Source organism: Gossypium hirsutum, chromosome A05, assembly GCF_007990345.1.
Source record: "Gossypium hirsutum isolate 1008001.06 chromosome A05, Gossypium_hirsutum_v2.1, whole genome shotgun sequence".
Lineage (NCBI taxonomy): Eukaryota > Viridiplantae > Streptophyta > Magnoliopsida > Malvales > Malvaceae > Gossypium > Gossypium hirsutum.
Window position 1 is genome coordinate 8,678,448 of NC_053428.1, and position 10,928 is coordinate 8,689,375.

The window sequence follows — 10,928 nt, forward strand, 5'->3', positions numbered from 1 at the left end:
AATGAATTAAGCTAACACGAGAATAAGTCTAAAGTACTTGTTAGGGATGTTTTTCCATAGACTTACTTGACAAAGAAAAACTTAACCTAATTTGTCATGAAATTTTAAAAATATAATTTAATGAAATTAAGGATTTTTTCAACTTAACTGAAACTGATTTTAAATTCAATGATCCAAAAGCAAACCTAATTTCATAAAAAAAAATTTTAATATGATGATTAGAAACTACCTTAAAACTAATTAATTAAAAATATTTAATACGATATCATTAGAAAAAAATATTTAATTAATATATTTATGAAAAATTAATATTAAAAATAATTGAGACTGATAACAATAAAATATTAAAATTTTGGTGTTTTGAATTTGAATATCATCAAGTGTATTTTTTTAAAATATTACATATTTAAAATGAAAAAAATATTTAGATAATAATTTTTTATTTAATAAAAATAAAATATTATTATTATTCAATTGAATTTGGGTTCGGTTAATGAGAAACTCTAACTTATTAAATCCTTTAAATAATATAATTATTGTCCTTTCATTTAAAAAATTTAAGTTTAACATTTAGTTTTAATTTTATTGAAATTGGTAATCACAAATTAACAATTTCACCTTGATTTTAAGATTTCTTAACTCTATTACGAGCAACGTTGGTTTGGATTGTTTGGGCAAAGGTTAAGTTATGGCTGGTCGTTTGTGACCATTTTCTTTTCTGTTTCACTAAGCCGGATGTGGCTTTGTTTCTCTCAACTTTGTGTTCGAGTCTTGTGGTATTGTATTACTCTTTCCTTAATGAAATTGTGTATAATGAGTAAACATAATTAACTCTTATTTTATAATAAAATTTCCCAAAAAATATTTTAAAGCAGGAACCTTGGGTGTTTAAAGCGCATGAGAATGGAAAGGTAATGAAGTGCGTAGGAAGAGGTGAATTGCGAATTTTAAAAGGGACAAGAAGAAGTGGTAATGTGGAAGCATCTTTGGGCAAACCAAAACCCAATGCAGTTTTTGGACTCTTTTCTCAAAGCATCCCAAGTTCCTACTTGTACAACAAAACGAATCTCCCAAATATGAAATGTTCCACCCTTTCAATTTTAATACAAAATATATTGGTCCTGAAATTACAGTGTTATAATTATATTTTTAATTCCCAGGTTTAAATCTACACAAGAAACAAATATTAATAATAATTAGATTTTTGTGAAAAAGAAAAAGAAAATATTTAATAGAACTGCCAAAATAATTCATTCCAGTCGAGGTGACACGTATTGAAGTGTTAGGAGTTATTTCTTTTTTCAAAAACACGAAGATCGAATCTGATGGCTTCAAAAAACACAAAGAAGAGGTGAGAGAGGATATAGGATCCTCTGACTTGCTTGACTTTTATTATACATAGTATCTTTTTAAATTGAATAAAAAATGATGCAATTAATACCATTTGTTTAGCTAATAAAATTGATAGGTTAGAATCAAGGCCAATATTGATTTCTGATTTCTTAAGACAGATGGTGATGGTGATGGTAATGGTAATGGAAGGTATCAACATTAAAACCCAAAATATAAAGGGTTTAACCAGGGTTTTGCATTACTTCTTTAGGTTATTTCGTTTTTAATTTCTCCTACGTTATCTTCGGTGTAGGTTAGAAATACGTTATATCTCTTATTAGTTTCTCTGAACATGAGCTCATCGCTTCTCCTTAGGCCATGACTTCGCAACCCCAACCTCAACAGCACCGCCGTCAGAGTCGTCGTCTCTCCACCTGTCACCGCCACCCGACTACCGCACCCATTACTGGGTTCTGTGCATCATGTCTTCGGGAACGTCTAGCGGGCATCCAGGACAACTGTCCCACTCCTTCAACCTCCCAGCTCCGCCGCTCTAAGTCTTGCTCCGGTGGTCCTGCCCCATCCTCCGCCTCTGCCGCCTCAGAGCCCCGCCGTAAATCTTGCGACGGAAGGGCTCACAGTTCACTATATGACCTTTTCGCCATCGATGACAAAATAACAACCCTCAATCTCAATCACCCTCCTTCAAAAGTTGAAGCTGTTCAAGGTTTTGAAGAAGAAGAAGAAGAGGAAGGAGAATTGAAAACCATGAAAGAATTCATAGATCTCGAATGGGGCAGCAAAAAAGCTTCAGGGAGATCTTTATGGGAAGCTGCTTCAGTATTTAGCAAGAGATTGAGGCAATGGCGGAAAAAACAAAGCAAAAGGAAGGAGAAAAATGAGGCTTCGGTTCTTGAGAAGGCAAACAAAAAGGGGTTAAGAGAGACTCAGTCGGAGATCGGAGAATATGGGTTGTTTGGAAGAAGATCTTGTGATACTGATCCTAGATTATCAGTTGATGATGCGAGGTATTCCTTTGAAGAGCCAAGGGCTTCTTGGGACGGTTGTTTGATTGGGAAACAGAAGCCAAAGGCTAACGAGGAAGCAAATGTTGGGGAAGAGAGATTGAGTGCTGTAAAAGAGGAAGAAAAGATTAGCCCCGGTGGGTCAGATCAAACGAGAGATTGTTATGCCGATTCATTGACTACAAGGAGGAAGAGTTTCGATCGGTCCAGTTCGAGTAGGAAGATTTCTACGGGGGAAGCGAACGCTGAAGTGTCTCCCGGGGCTGTTGGGTTGTTTCACGGGGCGAAGCTGTTGGTTACCGAGAAAGAATTAAGGGATTCCAATTGGTATTCGAATGTGGAATCTGGATCTAAGGGTGTTGAGTTTGTTGCTTCCGGGGTTGGTAAAAAAGGGTTTACTTTGAAGAAGGCAAAGGGGTGGAAAAACGTTTGGAGTATGTGGGGTTTGATACAGAGGCGAAAACAGAGTGAATTCGGAGATGAAGAGAAGACTGCTGGAGGATATGTAGGTGACGGGAGGCTGGCAGAGTCATTTCAGAAACTTACTAGGGTGGCCAATGGGGATGAAGATAGAGGCATTAGAGGAGATGTGAGTGTAGGGACACTAGCGGAGTCATTGCAAAAATTAAGGGGCTTGGCTAATGGAGATGAAGGTAAAGTTGTAGGAGGGAATGTGGCTGATCATGGGACACTAGCCGAGTCCTTGAAAAAGTTAAGAAAGGTTGCCAATGGAGGTTCATATGGGAGTGTTGTGAGCCAGAAGCTTATGAAGAGCTATAGTGTTAGTGCTCGGAATTCAGTGGATGGATCATCTTTTTATGGAACAAGTATGCCCGAGTGTAACTCCAAAGGTGATGGTGAAAAGAGAAGGGATAATTCTATGTTGCAGCAGAATAGGAGTGTCAGGTATTCTCCCAATAACCTCGATCATGGATTACTGCGGTTCTACTTGACTCCATTGAGGAGTTATAGGAGAAGCAAATCTGGAAGAAGTAAGCTAAGGAACTCAAACTCTGTTAGTGGAACTGTACTGTAATGGACGCCTAGATTTGTTATAAGTAGGATATGATGTTGTAAAAACGTGTATGAATGTCTCTTTCTATAGATAAAGAAAACCCCCCACATCATATACTCATCTTTCTTGAGCTTAGCATTGCCATACTTTTTCCAATAATGTAGCAATGGGGTAAAAAGGATGGAACAGTATCTTCATATTGTTAGTATAGTGATAATTGTTGCAGAAATGAAATCACTCTGTTCATATTCGTTTTCCCTTTTACACTGATCTTTGTTCATGCAATTGGATAGTTTTGTTTATGAAACTCTTAACCAATTGAATGTAAGCTGGATGTGTGAAAGTTACTACGATTTGCTTGTCAACTTGGATCATTCAAGGCCTATAAAGATAAGTGGAAGTCAATAGTTATTTGAAGGTAAATTAATTATTTTCACTATTCAATCAACATTTTGAGATCTTTTATTGGGCACGGGTGTACGTCTATTTATCTCCTTTTTACCTTTATTTGCCCCTGCAACCTGTTATATAATTTTTGTGGAACTTTGAAGACATTATTATTTTAGCAAAGGGGTAAATGGATATAATTTTCTGAAAATGGAAATGTAAAGCAACAAGACTAAAGATGTCTACCCTAACCTAGCACGGCTAGTTGTGACAAGTTCAACAGCGAACGAACTATCGCTCAGTAAGCTAAGGAAATCTGGAACATAGAGGAAGGCCGCGTGCCCTAGTTCCTACTGTTCTAACTATTCAGGTTTTACATAATAACATGAAAGGAGAAAGGTAAAAAATGGTTTCACATTTCAAAATTGTCTTCTGCAGAACAAAAAGATGATGAGCCAATGGTTCTTGATTTCACTACGCACGTGATAAACTAACCATATCTGGATATTATACACAATCTTTGTGTATTGTTAGAAATGCTATTTTCTGTGTATTCGGTCTGTATCCAATACAGTTTGAAGTCGATCGTGACCGCAAGTTGTTCGTCTGAGCTCTGAAGCAATTTCTTGTTCTTTTTTCCATTTCCTTTGAACCTGAGTCAGAAGCGACCGATCTAGTGTCGTAACTTTCCTATCGTGTAAAGGATATGATGGCCGAACGATAGATAACAGAGGATGACAGAATTTTAACAGATGAAGTAACTTTTTGTTTTTGTAAATATATTAATAAAAGTAATTGCGCTATGTCATGGGGCGTTTGTAGTCCAACGGTTAGGATAATTGCCTTCCAAGCAATAGACCCGGGTTCGACTCCCGGCAAACGCAGATCTAAATTATAACTTTTACCCATTTACAATTTTTTGTAACGACATTATTCTTAAATTTTTTAAAGTTAGAATTTAAATAGATGGAAAACTTTGTTTTGTTCTTTCATTTCAGTACCGATATGCCATTTTCTTTCTTTGCTTTTTCCCCCTGTTTTTGCTTAAGCTCATGTTTTCCAACTTCATTCCAAACATTAAAATGCGGACGCAAGTTAAGAAGAATACTCTAGACTTGAGGTCAACTTGTCAACTGGATCCGCACTTGTCTGAAACTATTGATGTCGAAATAGACAATACCTTAACCAACACTACCTATTGCAATTTCGGCCGACAACAATATACCACAGGCGCCATCCTTTTTCATCCATTGTTTACTAGTACCGCCTTTACACCCATGTAATTGCAATAGGTACTAAGTAAACAATTTTGTAGCTGTTTTTCTTTAAAAGAAAAAGAGAGAGAAATTTCAACCCACCCATAGAGTTCCTAAAAACAAGGAAGAACAAGTTGATGAAAAGTTGGAGTAATTCACGAAGCCATAGGCTAGTAATTGTCTATCAAAATATATGGAGTCAATAGGCTACTAATTTTCCAAGCATATAGATTCTAATTTCCTAGCTCTCATGATTCAAAAATTCAATTTCAGGCTAATAAGCCAAGTGGAAAATGACTGCCCGTAGCTACCATCTTAAATCCTTTGTATCATGTGCGTAAAACTAGGTTTCATACATATATATATGTATGATGATGATGATGATGACCACGACAACAAGCATCAAAGTTGTTTTGTATACATTATCTCTACTATATATATATATATAGGCAGCCACGTCTAGGTCGTGATCTTCCCCCCGACCAACCATGCATCCAATCTTTACTCGCTCCTATATTGATCGATAGATACATACTCCTATATCGATCAATAGATGCATACATACTTAGATATAGCATTTTGATGAAAGGTAGCAAAGGTTTCTGCGTCTTCCTTTTGTCCTATTTCCTGCTGATAGGGATTCGCTCAATCAATGTTGGGTCGATCGACAAGTTGATTTCTAGAACGGACACTTGTACAAACACAAGAAACAATAATTCTTTTTTGCCCCAAGAAAAAAAAAACAACCCTCTTTCCAGACTCTATGTAACACCCCTCGCCCGTATCCCTCACCGGAACAGGGTTCGAGGTGTTACCCGACTTAAACTCAGTCAATCACACAAAAATCGTGCTGAAAAATTTCAATCAATTTAAAACTTTTCTTTTCACATGCAATCTATCCTATATATGAGCTTACGAGGTCCAAAACATTAAAACCCTATACATGCCATAAACTCGAAATACTAGGATTTACTTACACCGATAACGTGAGCTCGACAGTGTGATAATATCTCCGGTGAACTCTAACCCGAGCAGGTAACTGAAGTCAACAATCTATAAAACAGAGAAATGTAACAACGGAGTAAGCTTTCATAAGCTTAGTAAGTCTTAAGCAATGCAAACAAATAAACGCAATTATACTTCAATTATTTAATTTCTTAAGAGGCCAAATTCTAGGGATATTGCCATTTGACCGAATATACACAAGCACATAATGCACGTTCAACATTCTTATCACACTTAATCTGAATTCATATAACATATTTAAATCAAATACCCTCACATACTTTCACACCCTGACCAGGTGTATCATGATCATAGGTATAGTTTTAAAATTTATTCACGTACGTATCACATTACTCACTTATGATTCACTTCAAATCAAACTCACATCTGAGTACATACTGCGTACCTGGACCATTTTACGTATTAAATGTATTCATTTGACAATCTAGCACGAGGTACTTTAGTCATAGGCTTTTCTCAAATCACCGGCATTTCGCCTACTAGGCTCGAGGCCCGATATCATTTCACCGGCTTTATAGCCTGCTAGGCTCGAAAGCCCGAATAGTATCTTACCGATATTATAGTCTGCTAAGCTCAAAGGCCCGAATAATCAAATCAACAAGTTCCATATAACATATTCATATCAATTGAGTACTAACATCATTTGAACGTATATAATTATACATCTCAAACACTTTTCTTTCATCTCATTTTCACACTTAACATTTGATAGCTTATGCATAACATTTCACTCACATTCATTTCAAACTTATCATTCGATTATAAAAGCATATTGCATATTTACCAACATGTTATACTTGCCATTAGGACATATAAGCATGATACAATACACTATCATTTCATCTTTAACATTCGGCTAAACCCTTATCTTACAAGGAACACCGAATTCACATGACATATCATTTCACCGGCATTACGCCTGCTAGGCACGAAGGCCCGAATACACATCACCGGCACGAAGCCTGCTAGGCACGAAGGCCCGAATACACATCACCGGCACGAAGCCTGCTAGGCACGAAGGCCCGAATATACATTACCGGCACGAAGCCTGCGGGATTTAACCCGGATATTTTACCAGCACGAAGCCTGCGGGTCTTTAAGCCCGGATACACATCAAATATAATGCATATTTAATCATATATTAACACATCTCATTCAACATATCACATTTCCATTTCACCATTCAAACTTAACCCATAGTGACTATTCGACTATAAGTCATATGCATAAATTATTTATCGCGCAACTTAGTTCAAGTAGAACCAAAAGGTCACGATTCATCTAATATATATACATATTGCTCACTGATTCGCACACAACCTTTCAAATTAGCAATTATAAGATGGTTCCGCATATAGCCCATCCTTATCGATAATTTACAATGGTTTTACCCTTACTCACATATATGTCATAGGCATTTTTACCTATGCTTCTCAATTCACATTCATGATTCAATTCCAATCGATTTAACATGCCTAAGTACATATCGCATACCTGAATAATTTAATTTACGGAACGAATCCACATATCGTATTAGCCCATAGTCTTATAGCACCACACTTTTAATGGTTTACCTCATCGAAGTTCACATTTAATCACTTTAGTGCCAAGCCATATTCGGCTACCACAAAGGACTAATAATAATAATTTTATACACATCATGGTTTCCTTTAAGTATTTAATAATCACAAATCGTGATATCTCCACCAGCACATATATGGCATAGTTTATTCATTGTAACACTCATTTAGTGCATCAAATTTCCAAATCCAATTCAACTTAAGCATAATAGCCATAATCGGCTTATAGCCTTAAATCATTACATATTCGGCACATTAACTAAATAAAATTTACATTCCCTTTACCATATTAATTTAACTCTTGGGCATATAAAAAGGAATCAAGCTTAAACACTTAAGAACTTACGTCGAATATTGCCGAACGATTACAACGGCTATTCGATTACTTTCTCTTTTCTCTTATCTGAATTTGCCCCTCTATGCTCTTGAGCTTAAAATTTAAAGATTTTAAATTAGTCATTATTCGACTATTCAAGCATCACTTTCAAAATATAATATATATATTCAACTTTCACACCTACTGATCATAGTAAGCTTATAAGAAATCAATAAGCAACTCATTAACAAATTTTGTCAATGTTTACCACATAATCATAATTTCACTGCAAACTGTCTTCCTGAGCAACAGTCACTAAATCATTTATAACTGGAGCTACGAAACTCCAAATCAAGTGCCGTTAATTTTCTATGAAAATAGACCCATATATCTTTTACCCATATATCTTTTACCCATAAAATTTTCAGGATTTTTGGTTTGGCCAATAAATACCAGATTTTTCTTAAAGTTTCCCTTATTTCACTGCTTGACTAATCTGACCACTCTTCACTACGAATCAAATTTCTCATTGTACAGAATTCAAAATATGTTCTCGTTTATTTCATTTGAAACTAGACTCATTAAGGAGTCTAAGAATATAAACTTCATCTTATAACAATTTTTGTACAGTTTATAATGATTTTATAAAAACAGAACAGAGGATCTAGAAGTCATTCTGACCCTGTCCCACATCACTTCAAATATCTCATCATCGGAAATTATTTTGCTTACACGGTTTCTTTTATAAGAAACTAGACTCATTAAGCTTTAATTACATAATTTATTCAGCTTCTAAATCATCTCCCACAATTTATGGTGATTTTCCAAAATCACATTACTGCTGCTGTCTCAAGCAGATTTATTACCAATTCACTCTTTCACACATACCTTGCATGCATGTTATTTAAACATGCATATCACAAATCAATCATCACATACCTATAACTTCACTTAAGCATAATCTTCCCTTCATCATTTTAAAGCACAACATTACTCAATATTATCCAAGTTCACATTCGGCCATAATACACACAACATGTTAGCCGATTTTTCCCCTTTAGCATCTAAGGCACATGCATGCTCATTTGCTTGGCTCAACTTCATCTATTCTCCATTTTTTATCAAAAGAACATGAAACAACAACCATTTCTCTCATTTCCATTCATGACCAAATGCTCGCAATACAACCAAAAATCAAAAATATGCTTCATGGGTTAAGGTAGAAACAAGAAAAACCCATGAACATCAAAATAGAAGCAAAGCACCATGAACTCACCTTAGATTTTCTTCCCCAAGTGACTGAACATTCAAGGGCTCTTTTCCTCTCCTTTCTCTTCTATTTTCGGTTACCATGAACAAGGATGGACAAACTTTTCCCTTCCATCATTTTGTTATTTTTAGTCTTTATTTTATGACATAAAATGACACATATCAATTAGTACCATAACTTCATGTCTTAAATTATTATTATCTAATGCACATGTTGCTTCCCACCAACATCATGGCCGGCCACTACACATAAAATGGGGAGTTTGACATGCAAATCCTCCCATTTTACACTACAAATTATTTGCCCACTACAATTTGGCCTATAGCATTTTCAGAAATTTTCACATAGGTCCTATTTCATAATTTTACTCTCAAATGACAAAATCAAAGCATGAAATTTTCACACATGCACATTCACATATAATAAACACAGAGCATAACATTTAATTATTTCTGTGACTCGGTTTTGTGATCCCGAAACCACTTTCCGACTAGGGCCAAATTAGGGCTGTCACACTCTACCTCCATTGTTAATTGTTATAGATAGACCAAATTTCACCTTGCAATGTTATAGCGGCCATAGGCCAGCTCTTGAGTTGAGCCACACAGTTCGCCTGGTTTAGAATGAATAGCAGTATTTGATTATTTGGCTTTAAATAAATTCCTATCCAATATTAACTCATATCTACTCTACTACTGGAGGAAAAATTAATTCTAATGTGAGGTAAGGTAAGTTATATTCATATAGGCTATGGTCCTTGATTTACAAGTGACTTCCAAACACTCCCGCCAATGTAATGAAGAATTAGCCAAAATAAGCCAAGCAATATAATAAAGATTGGCCAGCTAGCTTCTTTAGTACTAATGATCTAGATGCATGCACGTAAAATCATAATAGAGACATATGGTTATCAACTAGGCATAACCTAATTATATTGGTTAGAAGAAAATAATAATGTGTAGGTAGGAACTCACTTAGGCTTTCTCTCCAAAGGAGAAAAATATCAAAGCCCCGTTTCTAAAAATATCTTCTTTTCCTCTCTCTTTTTGCCCAATAAAATTGATCTGTATGGGTTAACTCTTAATCACTTTCTGAATTGCAAGTATGTCTAGAAATGCCGATTTGTTGTGTTGATTGAAATGTGTTTTAATAGAAAACTTTCACCCATATTTTGTTTTTTTATTATTTATAATTCCAATTATAGTTTTATAATTTTAAGGTCATTATGATTTCAATCTACTACTAAGTGTTGAAGGTAGGGATAAAATTTATTAAGGAAAGAATGCATGTTCGAATATTATAAATGACATTATTAAAAGAGATACTAATGACAAACCCAAATCATAGTTAAAAAATATTAAAAAAATATTAATTCTTTCAAACTTAACTATTCTTAATTAATAATTTATATAATCTATGTGAGAATTGTGTTTTAGAAGAGTGTCAGTTTACAATTATTGATGAATAGATATTGATTACTTGATTTCATAAATGAAGGAAAGTCATAATTTTAAATTTTATTCAATTGATTTATTTAATAAATTATCCTGTTTGTGAGGGAAGCTTTATGTTGGCTGGGGCGGAAGGAGTTTGATTCTGTTATTATTGAATACGACAGCTTGCTGGTGATCAATGGTGTCAATGGCTCTGAGTTGGGTTTATTAATTTCTGGAATGTGCGGTTTCAATGGGTTGGTCACGAAGCAAACAAAGTGGCTCATC

General features: G+C 35.1%; 1 protein-coding gene and 1 non-coding gene across 2 annotated transcripts; both read left to right on the plus strand.

The window, feature by feature from the left end:
- Positions 1-1,399: 1,399 nt before the first annotated feature.
- LOC107959166 (protein OCTOPUS) lies at positions 1,400-3,618 on the plus strand. The gene is made up of 2 exons (XM_041113200.1): positions 1,400-1,542; positions 1,708-3,618. Exon 2 carries the CDS (start codon positions 1,711-1,713, stop codon positions 3,391-3,393), a length of 1,683 nt encoding a protein of 560 aa, XP_040969134.1. The 5' UTR covers positions 1,400-1,542; positions 1,708-1,710; the 3' UTR covers positions 3,394-3,618.
- Positions 3,619-4,571: 953 nt separating this feature from the next.
- TRNAG-UCC (transfer RNA glycine (anticodon UCC)) lies at positions 4,572-4,643 on the plus strand. Its single transcript has one exon. It is a non-coding gene; the product is annotated as a tRNA-Gly (tRNA).
- Positions 4,644-10,928: the final 6,285 nt, after the last annotated feature.